The sequence below is a fragment of the Musa acuminata genome, chromosome BXJ3-10 (assembly GCF_036884655.1).
Source record: "Musa acuminata AAA Group cultivar baxijiao chromosome BXJ3-10, Cavendish_Baxijiao_AAA, whole genome shotgun sequence".
In the NCBI taxonomy this organism is placed as follows: domain Eukaryota; kingdom Viridiplantae; phylum Streptophyta; class Magnoliopsida; order Zingiberales; family Musaceae; genus Musa; species Musa acuminata.
The window spans coordinates 21,706,875-21,729,667 of record NC_088358.1 but is presented as its reverse complement, the minus strand read 5'-3'; the positions used below and the strand labels follow the sequence as shown (position 1 = coordinate 21,729,667).

The 22,793-nt window shown below is 42.3% G+C and overlaps 3 protein-coding genes across 7 annotated transcripts; 2 read left to right on the top strand and 1 right to left on the bottom strand.

Annotated features, from left to right (window-relative positions):
• Positions 1 to 198: 198 nt before the first annotated feature.
• LOC135650589 (arginine decarboxylase-like) lies at positions 199 to 2,859 on the bottom strand. Its single transcript, XM_065170070.1, has one exon. It carries the CDS (start codon positions 2,402 to 2,404, stop codon positions 341 to 343), a length of 2,064 nt encoding a protein of 687 aa, XP_065026142.1. The 5' UTR covers positions 2,405 to 2,859; the 3' UTR covers positions 199 to 340.
• A 1,217-nt stretch (positions 2,860 to 4,076) lies between these two features.
• Positions 4,077 to 6,113, top strand: LOC104000468 (transcription factor MYC1-like). The gene has a single exon (XM_009422528.3). The coding sequence runs from the start codon at positions 4,542 to 4,544 to the stop codon at positions 5,739 to 5,741; it is 1,200 nt and encodes a 399-aa protein (XP_009420803.2). The 5' UTR covers positions 4,077 to 4,541; the 3' UTR covers positions 5,742 to 6,113.
• Positions 6,114 to 9,955: 3,842 nt separating this feature from the next.
• On the top strand, positions 9,956 to 21,161 carry LOC135582254 (uncharacterized). Of its 5 annotated transcripts, none has more exons than XM_065171631.1 (16): positions 9,956 to 10,451; positions 10,513 to 10,563; positions 10,687 to 10,929; positions 11,635 to 11,733; positions 11,819 to 11,874; positions 12,973 to 13,084; positions 15,747 to 15,926; positions 16,097 to 16,354; positions 18,249 to 18,470; positions 18,670 to 18,756; positions 18,839 to 18,961; positions 19,125 to 19,394; positions 19,498 to 19,596; positions 19,676 to 20,202; positions 20,313 to 20,345; positions 20,611 to 20,825. In XM_065171631.1, coding segments are annotated over exons 1-16 (2,472 nt in total). In that variant the 5' UTR covers positions 9,956 to 10,340; the 3' UTR covers positions 20,612 to 20,825. The 5 variants fall into 5 exon arrangements, with proteins under 5 accessions (XP_065027703.1, XP_065027701.1, XP_065027700.1 ...); XM_065171629.1 differs by having other exon boundaries at positions 9,957 to 10,451; positions 12,976 to 13,084; positions 18,556 to 18,756; XM_065171628.1 differs by lacking the exon at positions 20,611 to 20,825 and adding an exon at positions 21,143 to 21,161 and having other exon boundaries at positions 9,958 to 10,451; positions 18,556 to 18,756.
• Positions 21,162 to 22,793: the final 1,632 nt, after the last annotated feature.

Genomic DNA, 22,793 nt, shown 5'->3' with positions numbered 1-22,793 from the left:
GGGCATACATTATTTTGTGGCTGGAGAATATAACCCATTTGTCAATGGTTCCTGGACAAAACCAATCCTAATGTGAGATCACAAAGAGAAAGCAACCATGTGAGTGTTAGTCATTTGGGCAATACTTGATTCATATTTTCACCATCCATGGTAATTTGCATCCTTTGGGTCATGTTAGGCGTTACAGAGGCATTTCACTAATGAAACCGGAGACACTACTCGAAGATAAATTATTACTCCTACGCGACTCAAAGACGGTAGAAAGAAAACAGCAATCATAATAGACGCACCAATGCGACACACTCCGACGACTTCGACGAGGTGCCCATAACCGATCCCTTCACAAGCCCAGGCAGCGCATCATCGACTCCCGCACCTCCTCCTCCACCTCGGCGCCGCGGACGAGGTACGGCATGGAGTCGAAGGCGCGGGCGATGGCGCACAGCACGGCATCCCCGGCCGCGCACTCCCCCGCGCGGTGCCCGAGCGCCGCGATCATCGCCTCGGGCTCATGCCGCATCGCTCGAAGGGTGTCCGCGCACGACCGGCCGGGCACCGCCAGCGTCACCGCGAAGCAGTGCGGCCCGTCGCTCTGGGCCACCCGCACAACGCTCGGCCCCCCGAAGAGGTTGTGCAGCCCGCCGAGCGCCTCCTGGTACGCCCCTCCAAGAAACATCCCCAGGTAGTATTCTCCCCCCTTGATCTCGTGCAGCGGGAGGCTCGACTGCCCACCGATGAACCGATCCACCTTCCCATCGCTGTCGCACGTCAGATCGGATAGAATGCCCTTGACTCCCGGCTGCTGGTCGAGGTGGTGAATCGGGACGACCGGGAACAGCTGTCCGATCGCCCAGAAATCGGGCATCGAGGCGAAGAGCGAGAGGTTGATATGGTATGTCCTCACTGGATCAGCCACTCCCAGCTCCTCTGCCACGAGGTCGCAGAGACCGTCGACGGCCGCCAGGTGTTCGAGGCCGAGAACTCCGTCCTTGAAATGGTCGATGCATCTCTGCCTCAACTGGTTAGCATACACAGCGCAGGTCTCGTACTCGCCGCAGTAGGCAGCCGCCATCAAGTTGTTGTAATCGGAACGAGCATCGTCCGCCAGCTCGTCGAGAAATAATGCAGAGTTTGGGCCGACGGACGACAACGGCGCAGCTCTGGTGGCGTTGGATGAGACCGCTTCGAAGATGAGCACCGACTGGTGCGACACGAGCGCTCGACCGCTCTCGCTGCAAATGATCGGATGACGTACACGCTTTCGGTCGCAAGCGAACATCACCGCCCGGACCACAGCGCCGGCGTATTCGTCGAGCCCGTAACCCACCGACATGTCCGAGGCATCAGAGTGAGAGCCGTCGTAATCGATTCCGAGGCCGCCGCCTATGTCGATGACGCGCATTGCGGCCCCGAGTCTCGCGAGCTCGCAGTAGATTTGAGCGGCCTCGCCGACCCCATCCGATAGCAGCGACGTCGTCGGGATCTGAGAGCCGATGTGGAAATGCAGGAGCTGAAGGCAATCGAGCATATCCAGGCGTTGAAGCTTCCGGGCGACTGAAAGGATCTGCGCGGTGGTCAACCCAAACTTGCCCTTCTCTCCGGAGGTGGATCCAAAATGGCCGGAGTGCTTGGTGCGGAGCTTGGCCCGGAGACCGATCACCGGCCGGACACCGAGTCTTTGACCGGTATCCACCACCGTGTCCAGCTCCTCCTCCTGCTCCAGTACGATCACCGTGTTGAGATCCATGCTCCGAGCGAAGAGGGCAAGGGCGATGTACTCCTCGTCCTTGTAGCCGTTGCAAATGAGGAACGCATCCGGGCTCCCTCTCGTGAGGCAGCTCATGGCCAGGAGGAGCTCCGCCTTCGACCCGGCCTCGAGGCCGAACCGGAACGGTGCTCCAAACTCCACGACGTCCTCCACGATGTACCGGTCCTGGTTGCACTTCACCGGGTAGACCCCCTGGTAGCGAGAGCCATATACGTTGGAGCGGATGGCGAAGTCGAACGCTTGCTGCAGTGACTCGAGCCGGTGTTTGAGGACGTCGGGGAGGCGGACGAGGAGCGGGAGGCGGAGGCCTAGCCCGCCGGCGGACTTGGGGTCGGTGGCTTTCTTCACCACCTTCATGAGGTCGATCTCTTGATGGGCGAGGGTGGCTGCGCCGTGCGGCCGGACGGCGATGTCGCCGTCGGAATTGACGCAGAAGTAAGGCGCGCCCCAGCCTTCGATCCGGTAGAGGGAGACGGAGAGGTCGGTGGACCAGTTGGAGGGGCGGTCGGCGGTGACACCACCCGCCGTAGTCGGAGTGTCGCCGGGGAACGTCCCCGGCGCGGGAAGAGCGCCATCCCAAGCGAAGACGTAGCCAGGGGGCGGCGCTGCAGCATCTACGCACGCGAGGGCCGGCATCTCTTCCCGATCGCAGAACAATAGTCTACTTCTTCAGATCTCTGTCAAGATGGGGGCTTTGCAAGCCGCCGAGGCCGGAGCCCCGGCCACCCCCCCCCAGACGAAGCAGTAAAAGTCTGATACAGAGAAGAAGAGCCCTAGCACGCCCTCAGACGACCCCGGAATCCCCCACGCCGGCCCTCAGAAGACGGCGTGACAAACAGATCGTTCGATGATCGAATACCAACAGGAACCCCAGAGCTGCCCGGGAAACCGCAGCAAAAGCCACCGCCGATCCTGCCGCAGCCGCAGAGGGCCAAGAGGGGATTAAGAGGACGGAGTACCCTAACGATAGACCCAACGGAGAAGGGGCAGCGTTAGTATTCAAATAGGAAGAGACGAGGAACGACAACCCGGCGACGATGGTGGGCGAGGCGACGGGGTTTATATAGTGGGCGGCTTGATCTTTATTCGGCGGAAACAGAACGGTGACGATCAATTGATTTATCAGGTTATATATGGGTTTTACTTGTATCCGTGTCCGACCCCATCGAATCGCCGCGTGGCCCCGCAAGGAGGGCGCCACGATGAGCCACGCATCAGCGAGTCGTGTGGATATAGCGGATTGTCTCGTGGGAATATCGCGTGAGATTAGTCGGGTGCTGTTGGAGATAAGCACGTCACTGCGTGCCAACGTCTTTCTGCCCAAACCTATCGCGTCGTTTGCCGATTCTGTTTTAACACGACTCCGGCGGAACAACGTCACTATTTACGTCGTTTTCCGCACTCGTCTTCGAGTCACCCTCCGGACTTTGCGCCGGGTTTGACTTAGTTGAAAAATCTGGGCCCCGCGGGAGTCCGAAAATGTGGGCCATGATGACCCCATCCGTCAACAAAAGCGGTCCCCGCAACAACTCGAAGGTACGTGTCCGCAACGTAGGGGCAAGTAATTTACTGTTCCCTGTTTAAATCTAAATATATTATATGTATACCATTTCAAATCCTGCTGGTTTTTCAGAGAATTCCAAGTTAAATTAAACACTTGAGAAAAAGACTTGGAGTTTGTTCCAAGTGGCATTTGATTATTAAAATGGCATTCCCATCACATCTAGTAGTACTAATTAAATTATCTTTTGATGCGGTTTTACTCAAATCAAGATGCCAGTACACAAATAATTCTATTTTCTTTACATCTTCTTTCTTCTGCATGTGAATAGAATGGCCCAGTAGTGACTGGACAATTGTCCTACACCCAGATGCAAATTCCAAAACCCTAACACTAGATTCATACTTGAGCACATTGCTTAGACCTAGGGATGAGTAGGACATGTCCCATGATGTTAGGCATCATTTGAGGCAGCTGGTGATCGCTCATACAATAATTTGGATCTCCATGCACATGTCATCTCCATGAAGATTACAGAAGACTTTTCCTTGATTTATGGGGTCCATATGATTCATTTACCATCTCAATTCGATGACCCAAAGTTGTACCAATCAAATTATCGTCTTCTTCAAAATAAGTATATAGGCCGATTCACCGATCGCTTCCATCCGGTCGAATTGAATTCGATCAACTCGGACCGGGGAAACCGTCCGGACGAGTAATCTTAAGAATAAAGCGTATACATACACATCACACACGTCGACGTATCAACTCTTAGTATATAGGCTGCCGTATACCATAAAACTAAGTTATCTCAACAGCGCATTCACATGAGACAATAGAAAAATACGCACGAGATACATGAGAGCGTAGACCGTTGTATATATTTCGTCCCTTTGATCACGTGATTGTCTTGTGACTGATTTGATGCGCGAGCACGTCGATGGATATTCCCTTCCGTTTACCGTCCTCGTTTTTCGCGCCGTAGTTACATATATAAAACCAATCACGAGGCAGGTAAATTTGTGGGTAGGTAATTGTGTAGGGATGTTATCGTTTGTTGGTGATGACTTGTGGCTGATGAGAGCCGTTGGATCTTATGGTTGGTGAGTTTTTGACCGTTCGATGGCATGGCTACGCCATCCCCTACAGATGGCGTTGGAGCATTGGACAGGCGGGTTCTGCCATCCCGCCACGTGCCCTTCTGTAACCCATTAAATCACCCGCTGCTCCGCGCAGCGACGAACACTACGGCAGACACTCCAAACCGGAATGGACGAGCTCATCATTTCCCCCTCCTGCTCCTCCTCCTTGAATGCGCCGGCGGCCGCCGACCTCCAGTACCGGCTGCAGAGCTTCCTCCTCGCGCGACCTGAGTGGTGGGCCTATGCCATCTTCTGGCGCGCCTCCCCCGACCATCGTGTACTCTCCTTCGGCGACGGCAACTTCCGCGGTGCCCGCAAGAGCCGGGGGTCAGACGACTCCGTCGACGACGGCGAGTGGTTCTACGTCGTGTCGCTCAGCCGATCGTTCGTGGTGGCCCGAGGCGGGGACGCAAATCCCGTCCCCGCCCGCGTCTACGGCTCGCTGGCGCCGGTCTGGCTGGCGGGCGTGCGCGCGCTCCAAGCGTGCGGGTGCGACCGGACCCGCGAGGCTCAGCTCCACGGCATCGAGACACTCGCGTGCTTCCCGGTCCCCGGCGGCGTCCTCGAGCTCGGCTCCGCCGACTACATCGCGGAGAACTGGGTCCTCGTGCAGCAGGTCAGTGCCATCTTCAACACGACGCCCCACGACGCCGCCATCGCCGGCGCAGAACCGACGGCCGCCCCGGCCCCTTTGTCGGCAGCGAGGAAGGATGGGGCCGGTCTCTCCTCTTCGGTCGACTCCGAGCACTCGGACTCCGACTGCCACCTGTTGGCGGAGCGCCGCAGGCCCAAGAAGCGAGGGCGGAAGCAGGAGAGCGGGTCGCACGAGGGGCCAGCAAACCACGTCGAGGCGGAACGGCAGCGCCGCGAGAAGCTGAACCACCGCTTCTACGCCCTCCGTTCGGTGGTGCCCAACGTATCGCGGATGGACAAGGCGTCCCTGCTGTCGGACGCCGTGGCCTACATCAAGGAGCTCGAGGCCAAGGTCGACAAGCTGGAGGCCGAAGCCAAGACTGCGAAGAAGGAGACAACCACCAGCACCACGACACACGGCACCACCACCACAACCACCTCAGCGACGGCGATGGAGGTGGAGGTGAAGCTGCTGGGAGCGGAGGCGCTGATAAGGGCGCAATCGGATGACCGGAACCATCCGCCGGCGAGGCTGATGGTTGCGCTACGCGACCTGGGGCTCCACGTCCACCACGCGAGCGTGTCCTGCGTCAAGGAATCCGTGCTGCAGGACGTGGTGGTGGAGGTGCCATGTGAGTTGCAGGGCCATGAAGGCCTCAGGGCTGCGCTCCTCGCCAAGCTCCAGACAAGCTAAGTTGAGCTTAGCTGAGCTGCCACGTTACTTAGTGTCTTCTTCCTCTTCTCCTTTGTGCGCATGTGACTCGTGCTCTTAAGGCCTCAGGGCTGCGCTCCTCGCCATTGGGATCTATTGCATGCGCATGACGAGGAAGACGCTCGAAGGAGATGGTGGAGTCTGTGTGTGCATGATTGAGGTAGGTAGCGCTTAGTTGGCAGAGGCTGTCGTCGTCTTGGATACGTGAAACGACAAGGCTATAACTTCTTTGCCGATGATATGTATCGATCGGGACTTGTCCCATCAAACTAAGACTATGTGATGGGTTAGTGATAGGGGAATAAAGTTACGTAAGCTTTGGTTGCAACCGCGAATGACATTTAAATGTGATGAGGGGGACTATTCGTGTCATGAAATAAATGCATGCTTTATTGGATGATTATTTTCATGATAATAATCAGTGATGAGGATAGTAATTATGATAAAGACTCGGCTGATATCAGCCGACACCTCACGCCTCGATCGACGTGACTATACCCTGTCAAACGAATCGGAACACCGACCGAGGCGCATTAACGCCTACTCAGGCTCGGTTCTTCACGCCACGCCAACGCCCATGTCAGACGCTACCAGTTTGCCTCCTACAGGCGGGCACATCAAACAATAGTAAGCTTCCTTATAAATACCCTCTCGTTCATCAGAGAGGAGGAGGAAGAGACACACTCAAAACACTTCTTCATCTGAAACTCCCTCCACGTCTGCTAACTTGATCGTCAGACCGATATTTGTGTAGGTGCGAAGCCGAAGGGCCCCGCGGGACGAGCAGGCGAGGAGTGCCTGCCCGGAGGAGGCGGCTACATCGTCCTGATCGGACGCCACACCCGATCCCCTCAACGGGCTCGAGTAACGCCCCAGGGAGATCCCCGTCGTTCGGACCCGAACCAAACCGCGTCGGTCCCGATGCCACGGCTCAAGGTTGTTTCCCACAACAATTAGGGTAGTTTATTGATAATCTCATGACATGTCATGTGTCCTACCAACTACCTTATCACATCGGTTAAACCATTCTTACACGTCACTCCACACTATATATTGGAAACTTAGTCAACCGACTCATTGACTTTTGTTTTCGCACGATAGTCACAATGTTAGATGCAATCCTCCACATGTTGAATGATGATGGTCGATGATTCTGTCTTATTACCTTATGGATTAACTCTTCGCTTTAAGTCAAATAATTATCCCAACTCCTCTATCATATATTTATCGGACATTCCTTTCATGTGATGCATCTCTTATTTTTTCGATACCAAATTTGTTCGATCTTGATTGGCTCCGAACCCTTGACGTAACGAATACTTAGAACCTATAAAATCACTTATATTGATTATCTCAATTATTTACACTAGTGTAAGTCTACTTGCATTGATCCTCCCTGGTATAATAATCTATCGAGATCTATTTTTTGAATTTGAGTCGTAAATCTAGTAATTTTTTTATAAAATGATATAATTATCTATTATATCAAAGATACAAAATATGTAGGAAATATCATAAATTTTATAATGAGAAAACTATTAGCGATAGAGAGGATGATATCGATGACCATAATAGAGAAATAATTGAGATACAACAAATATCATCCTTTGAGAACAAATAAAAAATCAAGAGTAATTTAACAATCACATAAATATTTACACCCACATGAACCTCATGCATTGTTTTTATTAGTGCATAAACACTTATAATAATGTAAGATTAAGATAAGAATCGACTAAATATGTTTATCGCAAACGCCATCGGATACATCAACGGATAAAATAGAATAAATGATTAGCTAGAAGATCTATGTATACTAAAGAAATGATGGTAGGAACCAAAGAAGACAAGTGTAGGATAAAAAAAATGGAACTCCATTCTCCATATCTTCTTGGAGACCTAATCCTACTTGAACTTAGTTAAAGATTAGATAGAGTAATGGTCGGCAATGACATAGACAACAAAAAACCATTAGAAAGGAGGAAGATCCAAACATTAGTGAGAAGATAATCCATTCCCATTTGTACTTAGATACATTATATATTAGGATCAGATCTTAAACTCTCAATCATAATTCAACTTCTGATAGATTATTTATGATTCAAATGCATGTGCATGAGAAGACAAATGTGGTTAGTGTCGAAATAATGCTATGCCTTTCTTTCTCTCTCCTATAAACTAATGCAAGCAAACACTTGACCGACCATAGTTGGGACTTCGAGAATGAGATTCCCTGATGCCTATTATAGAGAATAAGATTGGGTGTGGCATGTGAAATACCATTCAAATGGAGGTTTTATATGTGTTTATCCTACCAAGGTTTAGAATTAGAATATTTAAACTCCATTCTGACTTTGGAATTAACATCTTGCACGTGTTAAGATTATATTTAATTTTAAATTGACCCGAGATCTAGTAAAGGTTATTAGTCTCATTCTAACGATGAGTCTCAAGTGAATTTCATCCTTAATATATCTTTTTCGAGCAACCCGTATCGAATGAGAAAGACTCGTGATGATGATGATAAAAATAAGCTTCTTTCTCATAGTCATGATCTTCGTGAGCACTAATGACGATTAACGAGGTCGAACATCTTGTTTAAACAACTCGATTGGATCCAACTTTAAAATTCAAATAAACGAGTTAGTTCGGATCAACTTAATCATGTTAAGTTGACAATCGAAAGCTACACTAGCAAAATGTTTATGTAATAAATAAATAAATAAACTACTATCAATAGTGATTTTTATTAAATTTAAATATTTAAAATGCTTTTTATTACTTCTATGAATCATTTGACCTCCTATGCTTCTCGATATATTTATAAGTCTCGATGCAAGGAGGGCAGTTGGGAAATGTGATTTGATTCGTTGTGTAGTGTTTCTATGTCTATTTACATGTGTAGCGTTTACGAGATGTTGGAGAAAGCAAATGTCTTTGATTTTTTTTTTAGAAGTATTTAATAAAAATAGATAATGTTTAGTAAGCTTGATTCGATGATTTTGCTTTTTAGTTTTTAGTTTTTACCTTTTTAGTCACAATGTGAAAAATTAATGATGAATCAGATCGAGTTTAAGTCAGACATATCTTTTTTTATTATACGATTTAATTAAATCAAATCAATCTTGACACATGAATATCTTAACGTCATGTCACCATTAGATAATTGTATGTTGAAACATCTTACAACCTGCACATATGGTTTGCATGGCGACATTAGTAACAACGCTCGATGGTTTAACTGTTGCTTCACGTTCTAATTTACTTTTATTTCTTTTTTATTTATTAGAAAATAATATAGTACATATTTTAGCATTCCGATCCGATCCAACTCGACCTATTAGTCGTATAGATAGAGTTAATGTAAAACATAGATGTACACATGCTATCAAATTGAGTAAATAGTCATCCCTTAGCTTTACCAATTTGAGTAAAACATATATATTTCTAATAAATAACTATTTATTTGTTATTGATTTTAATTTCTCTGAAGTATATATTCAAGAATTTATAGTGTTAGAAAAAAAATTAGTCATGTATTTTGACGAAAAAAAAACCCACTGATCAAACATCATTTACATTTCCATCTACAATTTTTAATCTACATGGAATAGTTCCCACTCAATTTTCTACCTAAATCAAACATCCATTTGAGTCCAAACCAACATGACTTTCTACATGATCTCTATCAATCATCAATCAATGCATGATTAACACTTTAGAAGACCGTTCATGGAACATTAAACCTTGTTGGTGGCACTACTATCTATATAGCAAGTAATTGATAAATACATGAATGTAATGAACAAGTTATAATATAATATCCATGTAAAAGAAGAAACAATCTTACCATTGCCACCTCTGACTTACCTAAAAATCTATTTTATGAAGAGCAAATTTTATTTTATTTTATTTTATTTTTATAAATAAAAAATAATTATTTATCGGTTTGGATTAGAACGTGTTTATTATTATGACGACGGAAAAACAATGAGCCACTCGATTTGGATTCGAAATATACTCGGGTTAGGTGTAATCGGATTCGGGCGAAGTACGCGGGTGCGTACCCGAGCCACTTGTCATCGCTACTTGGACCTTCGAAGACGACCACACTGTGGGCTGTAGGAAGCTTAGTGTGGCCAGAGCGGCTACTGAAACCCACACACCGGTAAACCGACCCGCTTCACTCGGCTGCCTTCCTCCCCCAATCGCCCCCCCATCCCCTTCCCCTATAAATCGGCGAGCGTGTCTCCGCCTCTCGCTTCCCCAAATTTCCATCAACCTCCTTCTCCTCCTCCTCCACCCATATCGGCGGTCTCGATCCACTTCGAGCCCCCCTCCTCATTCCCCTCCGCGTCGCCTGCCCAATCCTGCTTCTCCCTAACCTCCCCCGACTCGCTTCGAGAATTAGGGTTTCGTTTGCGGAGGATCCTTCGCGCGGTCGCGTCCAAACCCTAGGACCGTTTCTTGATTCCTGGGATCCCGTCTTGGAGGCTCGAGCGTCCTCGCTTGGGTGCGGAAAACCCTCGCGCTGTGCTCGATCGGCCCTCTCGAGGGGTCGTTCCCGGCCTGTCGGACCCGATGGAGGCTCCCTCGGGCCTTGGCGGAGCCGTTCCCGTGCCCGCATCCCAGGTTGCCAAAAAGGAGTGGCGTGCCATCCCCGAGCACTCCTTTCGGAGCAACGGAAGCGAGGTAAGGTTTAATGGTGTGTAGCTGTGTTTTGGATCTTACTTAAGATTTTCGTCATCCGCAGGAGCAAGAGCATGTTAAATTGGGACAATCAGCTGAGAGAACGATACACGAGGTATTTTTTCGCCTAGCTTGTTGTCTGAGAAGCCAAGTTCGTAGAACAAAGAATTTTTGAGTAAGTGACAATGTGCTTCCGGATGGAGGACTAATCATTTAAGGGTAAAACTGCTGTCGAAAGGTGCAGGTGGGTACAGGGTCGCGGGTGGACTACTGTGCGATCACAATTGATGCTGATGATGCCGAGTTGAATGGTGATATATTGCAGCGGAAGCTGCAAGAAATCATGAGGCAAAGAGAAGAGCTTCAGCAAATGGAGATTGAACTACAGGCCAGGGTGATTGCCAGGTCAGAGATCTTGGAAGTGCAGAATAGTTTTGAAGTGCAGCTCAAGGAGCACATGAATATCAATGCCGATCTAAAGGTTTCTGACATGCTCAGTTTTATCGTTCACGATATTGTTAAGATTTATGCTTAATCAATGTGGATTCCTGGTGTTTCTGTTTCGTGGCTCTGGGAATGCCAACTGTTATAAGTTGCCTGTGATAATTGGTTTTTCTAATTGTAATAATGATTTTGTTGGTGGGAGTGGTTGACATTAAAATGTTACCAGCTGCTGTCATAAATTTCCTTTGCTTTCTGTAGTCAAATAAACTTGCATGGGCCCCTTCAGAATCGTGTGCAACTTGTGCTTGAATTTTCAAAGGCTAAGGTTGTGTGTCTCAGACGAGATCGCTATATCACGAGTTAAACTTTTCTTGGTCAGTAGTCAACATCAAGCTTTTGGTTGTTATGGGATTTGATGCTACATTCTACATTTATTCTCGGCTGCACGATAGAGATGTACTGTTGAAATTTGATTTCGAATTTTTTTAGCAGCTGCTTTGCGGAATGTTGTGAATTACTAATAATAGAATTTGTCTAATTTTTAACATCCAGGTAGGTTAAATATAGTTGCCTATACGTGCTCTTAGCTAAGTTGGCCTTATCTCTGTTATGCTTTGTGTTCAAAGTCTGTTGTTGTTGTTTGTGTAATGTGTTTGTCTGGTTGTGTTTACTTCACTTAGATCCAATAACTAATTCATGGAGCCTGCTTAGCTTATTATATATGCTATTACTCTTTGAACAGGAGCAACTACATGAAAGGGAACAAAGCATACTTGAGCTGGAGAGGAAACTAGAAGAGAAGGATAGGGAGCTACGAGCTATGAAAATTGACACAGAAGCGGTTTGTTTCTCATCTTCTTTGTTCCTTCTGAGTGAGAAGCTTGAGTTTTATTTTGAGGTTGTTTTTCTCTTTCGCTTTTGGCTAGGCATGGGCTAAAGAAGATCTTCTCCGAGAACAAAACAAAGAGCTAGCCACCTTCAGGTATATGACATTCCTCTTAAAAATTGATGTTGGTTCTTCATTAAATGTTGCATACTAAATGATTATTTCTTAATTTTTTGCAAAACCAATGTTGGTTGTGCCTTCATTAAATCTTGCATTATTGGTTTCACAATTGTCTTATAAAACAAATCTTTCCCATTTATATGAATTCATTAACCAAAAAGGGCAAGTAAATTAAACTCGAATTATGATTTATATAATTAATAATGAATTTGAAAAAAAATATAAAATATCATTACATAGAAATTCATGGTCGGTTGGATAAGTTTGGATCATTAAGATCTATTAAGTACCAAGCATTAATAAAATGGTAACAAAAACTAATGATTGATGTACAATTCATATAAACTTGAATTGATCACGATTAGATGATTTGAACCACTAAGAGAGAAGATGATATTGATTTGTGAATTAATTGTTCAACAATCAATTTAATTGAGTTATAGTGATGTTTAGGTCCAGTCAAATTAGATAAATTTGGCTAACTATCTCATGATGAATTACTGATATATGCCTTTCTTGATAAGCTAACATTCAGCTGCTCTTCCTTTGGTGTCTTAACTATTTGCTGTTACATTATATTATCATGCTTATGGTTTTTCACATGTTCTCTTCCATATTGACATTTTTTAATAGTAACAATTGAGTGGCTAACCTATACCTTGTGGCTCTCTTCCAATGACTACTTGTTGACATCAGGCATAGTCTGACTAAAGTTGCTCTCGACAATATTGGTCCAACAAATTTGGTAACTTTTTTATTCTGCAAGCAATTTGAACATAGCATTCACCATTGCCTTTGTTTTATAAACAACGTTGGGTGTTTTACTTAGCTATTGTCTCTTAAATATGACTAGTTCCTTTTAATTAAAGTAAATTGTAGGAGAAAAATGTGGGCATCATATGGAACCTCATCTTGCTTTTTATTAAAAAATATGGTAATGGGATCTCCCTCTTCGTAAGTCATATTTTGTTGGCCTATCAAATTCAATGTATATATTTTTGAATTGAATAATCTTCTGCATGTTCAAAGTAGTCTGCTGCATGTTTGCCATGGGCTTACTGTTAACTTATGCAGAAGGGAGCTTGATAATTCGGAAGCAGAAAGAGCACAACATATGAGCCAAATTCGTGATCTCCAAGAACATATTCAAGAGAAAGAGAGTCAGATCCTTGCATTGCAGGAGGAGGTTGATGCCTCAATTCTTTTCCCTATTTTTTTAAATTTATCTTTGATGATTGAAATCTGCCTTCTATTCGGTGGAATTGAGACCTATCCTGATAAAGTGATATCTTGTGTTAACAGTTGATGACACTTTTAGCATTAGGTAATATCTACTCTCCTTTTTGCGATGGTTGTTGAAAGACCCTATTTTGTTATTGAAAGTGTCTATCGTGTGTATGCCAATTGGTAATAACCTAACACCATTTGCATTGTAGGAATCGAGTTTTGGTTAGGAATGACAGCAAGCTTTGTCAGCTTCTAAGAAGTTAGGCCACATTCTAAGTCACACGTGGATTTCCAATGGATTTTTGGATGGCCTACTTGAATAAGGGACATCTATGTCACATGTGGATCATATGGAAGACAAAAAATTTTATACAAAGTTTGCAACTCTTTAGTCATTAATCACGTTATGTGAGAATCAATATGCTTCTCTAGGCCTTCTTTCTACATAAGGAGATTTTTGTTGTCATCTTGTCACATAACAATCTTTGCATATCTGCTCATGCTTTAAGCTTGTAAACCTACTCGCAAGTAACGTTTGTTGTACCGCCTGAGTCGGTATGGTACGGGCGATATTAACTGGTCCGATTGACGATTCAAGATGCGGATTATCCAAGTCCCCATTGGCATGCCCCAACGTACCATGTGTCGATACACCGGTACAGATCGATATGTACTGACCTGACAAATCTCCAAGATAGGTTTGGTACACGAATTGGCAAACCCTGCTCGCAAGTGTTCATAAAATCACATACGTTTTCTTGTAAGGTGCTACTCCATGAGTTCGATATCAAGGTTTTAGAGTCATGAAAAAAGCTTACTCTGCATGAACGGGGAGATTGTGTATTAGATCCCATATTGGCAGGAGCCATAAGCACTGAACCACCATCATTATTGCTGAGTATAGTGCTAAACAAGTTGTGATGTTAATTGTACTACCTAGATTGCAAACTACATAAGAAATTTATCTTGCTAGTCATTAGATCTTTTGTTTTTTTATTAGATTTTTTTGTTTAATTAGGTTAAAAACAATGATATGTAGATACATAAAAGTTTTGAATGGGATGATTCTAGTAAATGTTTAGGTAATGTTGTTTGGAGGTTGTCAGAAATGGGTTTTGTTTGCAGTGTCAAATTTCTATCATGTTTCCAAGGGGTTATGGTGTTCCGGGTGACAATTCTTTTAATATAGCATATTATTTTTATATATTTTGTAATTACATTTTTTCAATTCAATAGCTATTTATATTATATGACATATTATATCATATTTTGTTTTAATCATTAAATCATGATGTTTTTATCACTGTGTTGTTTTAAGTTTATTTTAATTAAAGTATGTATATCTATATTGTTTTGGTTATAAAGGAAGGAGGGTTTGAGAGCAGAAAATATCTCTAGGAATCACGATCAAATTTTGAGGGTGAGTCCTGAATGAGATTCCAGTTTATATGGATAATCTGATTCCACTCAGTAATTAGAATGAGAAAGACATTATTAGATTCCAAACACCATGCTCATTCCCAGGATGCTTTCCATGTAACAAATGGACCCTAAGTAGGCAGGATTCAGATCTGCCACATGGACTTGAATTTGATTGCTGTATTCTAAGACACTGTAGGCTATTGTGAAAACTAGTGAATTTACTCAACACATGTATCAATATGTATGAATAAACAATAAACTTTTTGTGTTTGCGCATCTGTGGAGTGATAATTGCTTGCAGCCATTAGCCATGTTCAAAAAGTAGAATTATGAAGGCATATGCTTCTTGCTGGGATTCAGAATAAATATGATGGCTTCCAGTTTTGACAACTTGGTGCATTCTTATGAATGCTTGGGAAGTCGCAATTCAGGTGATAGTTTCCTGGTGTAGTCAGTAGCATTCATGGTAATTTATTTGGATTTTTCTATAACTTGGAGGCCCTTGAGTTAATGAACATCTATGCTCTTCTCATGATTCAATGCTTAATGGCATGTTAGGTGAATTCAAAGTACCAAGAAAAGGTGATGTTCTAATCTGTATTTAAGGGTTATAACAGATCAAGGAATTGAGCCCCGATAAGTTCTATTATATGTTGCTGATCCAACTACCTATTGATTAGGCTTTGAAAGTGGGTGGGTGATGGAATGTCATGACAACACTATGTTTGAAGTTTTATGGTAAAAATGCTAGAACTTGTTAGTGTCAACTTAAGAAGATTATTCCCAGTTGCTGAAATTGATGTATCATGTGACCGGAGGCATTTTGTTACAAGAGAATGCCAAACACGTATATAAATGTCCAAGCTACTGTGAACACAGTATCAGACAATTGCTGAATTTGCTAACCGAACAGCAGAACAAATGTTCTACAAAGAGCATCACAAAGTCACTTGTACAGTGTTTTTCTTGAATTTTTTGATTGTTTCAATTATTTTTGGAAACGTTTGTGCTAATTTTTCAGTGAATTAGTTTTAATATTTGCTAATAAGTAGGCATTCTCTGTTTGGTGGTTTTGTTTTATGATTTTGCATTTCTGTAGTGTTTGTCTGATTGTTCATATTCCTTTTTAAAATAGAGTATATCCTTTGGTTTCATTAATTTGTAAAAGAAGAAATATTTAAACAAATTCTTTCTTTCAGCATAGAGTTGCACGAGAAACTATTCTTTTCAAGGATGAACAGTTAAGGGAGGCACAAGCTTGGGTTGCACGGGTTCAAGAAATGGATGCTTTGCAGTCCTCCACTAACCAGTCGTTGCAAGCTGAACTAAGAGAACGCACAGAGCAGTTTAACCAATATTGGATTGGTTTTCAAAGGCAGGTTAGATGGCAAATGCTTTGTTTCACTGTTAGTCTCTTTTGATTTGTTTATTACAATGTACATATCGATTGCTTGTTTATTGCAGTAAATTTGTGATTGGTTATTATGTTTAGCTATGATTGTTGGCGTCTTTCTCTTTCTGTTATTTGTTGTTTGATGCCTTTTGCTAGTTTGTTGAAATGGAGCGTCATCATCTGCAAGCCATACAGCAGCTTCAGCTGGAATTGGCTGAGGCAAGGAAAAAGAATGGAAATTATGAAGATGGTTCACAAATTACTCATGAAAACTCAACCGATTCATCTTCGTATAATGGAAATCAGATTAATGTGATAGATGGTGGCAAATCAAATGGTCACTTGGGATTTGCATCTAACGGAAGTGTAGATGGGACTTCATCTCATGTTTTATCTTCCAGTTCATCTTCTAAGGTAAGGTGAAGTATTAAAGATTTTAAAATTTTCCTTTTATACTGTGGTCAATTGTCAACAATCTCTCATGATATGCAAAGTGACTAACCAATGTTTCTTTTATTCATTGGGATCTGAAAAGGTTAAAAAAAAAGTACCATGATGTTGAGTTCTCACACTATTTTGCTTCATATCTAGTCAGGCTGAGAGGGGGAGGGCAAATCCATATATCCAGTGACCTATGTTTTCAAAAATTATTTCTTGCATGGAAATATAACGATGATATGCCATAAGATCCCAACTATTTGGGCCGGTTGCATGAATGTTCCTGCTGTGAGCCATGTTAACATTAACACCACTGGCCACAGAGTTATTAGTTCTTTTTTAATGTTTCTAGTGAGGATACCTTGGCTCTCACACCCTTATTCCTAACTGACCTTATTTACTTCTTGCTTGTAGATGCATAAGCACCTTGGAAAATCATTTTCATGTGGGTTTATAAGACATGCTCTATTGCTATATTATCTTGTAGCTAGAATTAGAAGATTTTAGTATTTCACTAACTAAAAGTCCCGAAATTTTATCATTCTAAATTCTAGTCTTTTGGACAACTTAGCCATGATCCATATATCAAACTTTGAGAGCGGGTGATTGAACAAAGACTGACATACAAAGTGAGTATTTCCATAAATTAATTTGATTTTATACCTTAAAAGATCCACCATAGACCTATCTTTTTATTGAGACAATCAGTGAGAAACATCTAGGGAAGAATAAAGGTTTGCATATGCATTTTTTTGACTAAGGAAAATTTTGTGGTAGGTTAGAAGGATAGCAGTGTAGGTGTACATCTAAAGTTTTGCTTTGAGTCCTTATGTTTTCATTTTGGTAAAATGATTAACTTCCTGTATTCAGGATAAACCTTTCTGGTATATGTTGTTGATATTATTATGCATTGATGATAGTTTAGTTGAGATTGATTTTGAACTTGAGCCATGGAGATAAATGTTAGAAACTACGTGTTTTAAGTTTAGAAAAACTACTACCAAAATACATCATGTCTAACTTCAGCTTAGAAAAATATTGAAAGTATAGCTAAGGTAGATGAACAAGAGGTTTCCAGAAGTATGTGAATCTAACTCAAATTGATATCATAGATTAATGAAGATGTTAAGGAGTCAAAGTGGGATGTTTAAAAAAGAGAAATAATAAAGAGTTTTGTGTAATATCTTTATGCCCTTTTAGGTTGGAAGGGGCATTTGTAAGGCTAGCATGTTTAATGTATATAACAATTAGGAAACATGTGCAAAAATATTTGTTCAATTGTGAATGTTGATATGGATGTGTAGGGTTACAAAATAAAGGAAGAATGCTTTACATTTGCAATAATTAAGTATACATCTAATAGAAGATTAAAATGGGTTAAAACCATTTAAGGCAATACTAACATCTCTAAATGAGGCATATATATGCCCTAGGTAGATGAGGTAAATATATTAGGATTAGTGGTGTTATTTGAGGTAGAGGGAGTTGTAGAAATAAGAAAACAAAAATTAGATGCTTTGAACTTGTGATATTGCCCTATTCAGAGTTCAATGGTAGAAGATCCCAGTTTAAAAAGGACTGCACCATGTGTAAGGATCCTGCAAAAGATTAAAATCTTGATCCCATATCAAGATTGGTCATCTGTTGTACCTGTGTGGTACTGGGTACAGTTTGGTACCAACTCTGGGTCTATCAATTCCATCTAAACCCTGTATTTGGTTTTTGTCTCAATAATGAATCAAAATATGTTCTTGAGACCTATTATGAACCCTATTGTAAACCTTGTTTCTTTTTTTCTCTTTATGGATACAATCTCATGTGATATTATGTATAATCAGAATAAACATTACAAGATTTCTTTTCTTGTCAGATTGAACATGCCCCCAGTGTTCCTGTTGTGCCATCGTCCATACTTGGAATGAATGCCTTCATTCCTCCTGGCCCAGTGGCTGCATTACATCCTTATGTAATGAATCCATTAGGTGTTCCACAAGCTGTAGCTTCCAGCAATTCACCTATTCCACAATCTCACATAGATCATTTTCAATCAGTGCCTGTGGTTCTAACTCAACAACATTTGCAAAATCAACAGGTATGGGTACCAGAGTATTTCAAAGGCTTTTTTGGTTGATTGTATAATACAACTACCAGTATTAATCTCTAGATATCTCCTTTAGGCCCTTTCAGATATCTCACAGATACCTGAAAGCAAGCATCCACCATCACAGACAGAGCAGGAATTTTTAAGATCAGATACCCATTATAGCTTTGATATGCCTGGTGAAATGCAGATGGTTCATCTAGACAATCTTAACAGCCATAGAGACCAGCAACAGATGTCTGGACATTCAGGCTTTGACTCTAGTGATGAAGTCCAGGTTATCAATATAAACTGTATTTCTAGATCTTAATTATTACTCTGAGGTCTTATGTTAAATGTTGTACTAACTTTGATGCTAGGTGCTCCAATCAAATGTGAAACAGCACCCAGTTATCCAAGAATCACAAGGGACCTCAGATGCACCTTCTCACTTGGACTCTGCAAGAGGGTTTGTGCCACCAGAAAAGAAGAATGCAACCAAGGTTTGTTTCCTTTTAAGCCACCTTATGATGTTACAGATTGATGCAGGAAGCTGGCAAGTTTATGTCTTAGTGAACATTGATATCCTTGTTAGAAAAGGTAATAAATCAGTCTACAAGTGTGAAGATAGTTTTATGTAGTATTATTGCTTCATTGCTTGTGCAGGCCGAGGACATTGTGGCTGCAGGGAAACAATCACAAGAGCAGGTGCCGAGAACTGGACAACAACAACCTACATCTAACATAATGTTATCTGCTAGTCAAAACTCTGTCAGTTCAAATGAATCTACCGCCTTGGCTGCCCCAATTTCAAGTACTTTGATGTCTAGTAAACCACCAGTGGATCCCAATCTCTTAGATGAAAGATCACTTTTGGCTTGCATTGTGCGTGCAGTGCCTGCTGGATCAGATGGAAGAATCAGAATCAGTACGACGGTAAGTCTAACTATGTAGACACCAGACTGCGTAGCCAGTTTGTCGTTCACTATATGAAGTCCTCTCTTTTTCTTACTAAGCTTGTGTGCTACATGTGTTTTAGCTACCAAATAGGCTTGGCAAAATGCTTGCGCCCCTTCATTGGCATGACTATAAGAAGCATTATGGAAAGCTTGATGATTTTGTTACTCGTCATCCTGAAGTAGGTCCTTACATTTGAATTGTCTTGATAATTTGAACTCTTAATTTTAATTAAAGTTTTTTTTTTTTTGTGAATCCAGTTATTTGTTATTGAAGGTGACTTTATCCACCTTCGAGAAGGAGCCCAGCAAATTATATCTGCAACTGCAGCTGTTGCTAAAGTTGCTGCTGCTACTGCATCTTCTGCTCCTTACACATCGTTGTTGCCATCAGTTGCTGTCACCCCAGTTTCTCAAGTCAATCGCCAAAAAAAGGTACAATCAATTGAATCAAAAACTGCAAACACTATGCCCTATGCAGATGGTGCTGCTGTGATTAATGCTGGAGAGACTAGCAACAAACGCACCCAGATTTTGATGAGACAGGATGAACAACCAAATGGTGTCAGATTAAATATTATTCAGGGGCTATCGGATGTAACAGTTTCAAGTAAATCAAACAATATCCAAGAAGCTAATGGTTCACAATCGGAAATCAAGTCTGGTCATTCATCTCTGTACTTCAAGGTTGGAAACACAGCAAACCTTGATAGAACAGGTTTGTCTCCTCCTCAAAACAAAGGACTGACTAATGGAAGACATAGTTTTGGAGGAAAGCAGCTGGGGAGGTACTATTAGTTTTGCCTCATACATATGTTTGAGAGATTATATATATATATATATATATATATATCTTAGTCTGGGTAAATTTAATTACTGGCTATTGGTTTTCCTTCAGGTCTTCTGGGGCTGGCTTAATTTCAAGGAGATAGTAAGTGCATGTTTACTGAAATCATGATCTTTTGGTTCAATAAAGTGCTCTTGATGTCTACAATTAAAAAGTTCTTTTGAAGTCACTTTTGATGTCTGATGTATCTTTTCATTTCAGACCAAAAAATTGAACCAGTTGGTGGTATTATGATTTAGAAATGTTTACATGCATGTCTATTTAGTTAATTTCATATTGCTCTGGTGGTGCTAAATATATCATGTATACCTGATGATAATTCCAACACACTTGGTTTGTTGGATGTCAGGAGCCACTGATTGAATGGAAATTGGTGCCAAATGGAAGTTTGAAGATAATTTACTCTGGATAAAGCTCTGTGTCATCTTTTTGTAAGAATTTTCTATTAAATCGGAGCCTTGGGCTTTTCCTTCACGTGGAAATTTTTTCTCTGCCAATGTGTACTTGGATTCATGTTACAAATTGGAAACAAAAAAGGAAACAATATTTCTTTGCACTGTGCAATATCTAACGCACCCACTTGTGAGTTTCAAGCGTTACTCTGCTCCTGGTTCAGATTTTCCAGATTTTGAACTTCCCCATGGTTGAAAAGTTACTACACTTATTTAATGATTTTGTGACAGCACATGCAATATTGAGAAATGAGGAACTGTCTTCATGCTCATTATATACTAAATTTATTTAGTTATCATTAATCATGAGGTTAAATCCTGTTATGCTCGCAATGTTCATACATTAGTAAGTACCGAAGCAGGCTGAAGGCTGAAGGCCGAAGGATTAGGCTACCGAAATGAACTCTCATCAGCTTCCGTGTGATGCAGGACTGAAATGTGTCAGCTCTTGGTGTTGAGAAGAGACGAGAGCTCTTGCTGGGAGATTGGCTATCTACTGATCCTTAGAGATCCGTAGTTACTGAAATGTGTCGATGGACTTGTTAGGCTGTGGATTTATGATGGCCCCTTGCTCTTTTTGTAGTATAAAGCTGTGAGTCTCTTCAGTATTAACAATTCACGTCTCTCAGGCGAAATCAATAAAAAGAGGCTTTCGCAAGACGCGGGTGTGGCGACTAAGGTGTTCTGCTTATATTTTATCTGCACACTATTGCGTGTGAAATATGTTTAATTTACTTATAAATGATGCCTATTTTATGTTCCTTCGTTTGACGTTGTAACTTCGTGTTGTAATAATTTCTTAGGTATCGCATTTCCCAGATGTCAACCTCGAAAAGGACAATGCACTTTGTTTCTAGATCAATAGTCGAATGAATCAAATCTTACGTAATTATTTTTACGATGAATTATAAAATTTGGAACCGCGTGTCTCTTAATTATTTGTACTAATTTGGATAATAATTCAAGAGAAAGAAATTTATAATGATATTTTGTACTAATTTATATAGGATCGGTTCCTTCCCCTTTATTTATTTATGATCAGTTGCAATCATATCACTACCACGTGTCTTCGACACGTGTACTAAAAGAGAGAAGTACTTTCTCTCTCTTTTTTTTTCCTTTATTTATTTAGGGGCGGCTACCATCATATCACCACCACTCGTCTCCTAAGACATGTACTAAAAGAGAAAAGTTAGTTGGTTCCAAGTCCAAACAAAACAACCCACTTCTCCTCTCAGATCAAGAAAGGGATCGCGAGCGAACAACCGCGATGGGGTTTCTCCTCCGGGTGAGGTTGGCGTCCTTCGTCGCCGGCGCCGCCACGGATTCCGTCGCCAGTTTCTATCTCCTCTCCACGGACTACTTGCTCGCCCACGATGCCGTCGCCCGACAGGTCGCCTCTCCGTGCCCTCCTCTTCATTTCTTTGGTTCGATCTTTTTGGATGTTTGTTTACGATGAGTTGATGGGTTGGTTGAAGATACTGTTATTTTGTAACTTATCTGCATCTCCCATTACTCGTTGAAACAAATCGCAAGCAAGACTGGCCATTCCGAAAGCTTTGGAGAACTTGATAGGGTAGGGAAATTGGTTTGCTTAGCTTTTGATTCGTGCGGTTAGTTTTTAGTTGTGTGTGAGTCGATCGTCCGAAGTGAAGAACCTATTTATTATATTTGAGATGCGAAACATTGCTATTTGGAAGTGTCAATTTTATGATTTGTATGAAAGGAAGAATGGGAGTTGGTCTCTGAACAACGTGGCAGTTTGTTGCTTTTGTCCATATTATGATTTAGAGAGGGTTATATGGGTGGGTGCAAGTGGGGATTGTTCTTGAGATAAATCCTCATGGAATTTGTTTCCTAAGATCCTTCTTCTCTTATGCTAAACTGGGCCGTCTGTCATCTATCTTCATGATATATCTATATTTGACTTCCTTTTTCTTGTGCTTTTTTTAAAGACAAGTTCGAGACAAAAGGTGCGCATCTTCTCTTGTTTCTTCCTTTTCTGCTTGCAACTAGAAGGAAAGTTTTCTGACTACAGTCCCTCTGATCGAGCATGACTGTTGGTTACTAGAACTAAGAT

What these genes read in the sequence shown, in the direction of transcription:
- LOC135650589 (XM_065170070.1), bottom strand. Translation starts at nt 2,404, where the DNA reads ATGCCGGCCCTCGCGTGCGTAGATGCTGCAGCGCCGCCCCCTGGCTAC.
- LOC104000468 (XM_009422528.3), top strand. Translation starts at nt 4,542, where the DNA reads ATGGACGAGCTCATCATTTCCCCCTCCTGCTCCTCCTCCTTGAATGCG.
- LOC135582254 (XM_065171628.1), top strand. Translation starts at nt 10,341, where the DNA reads ATGGAGGCTCCCTCGGGCCTTGGCGGAGCCGTTCCCGTGCCCGCATCC. An exon ending in TGAAAATTGACACAGAAGCG is followed by an intron (nt 11,734 to 11,818) that starts GTTTGTTTCTCA and finishes GCTTTTGGCTAG; the next exon opens with GCATGGGCTAAAGAAGATCT. An exon ending in AAAAGAAGAATGCAACCAAG is followed by an intron (nt 18,962 to 19,124) that starts GTTTGTTTCCTT and finishes TTGCTTGTGCAG; the next exon opens with GCCGAGGACATTGTGGCTGC.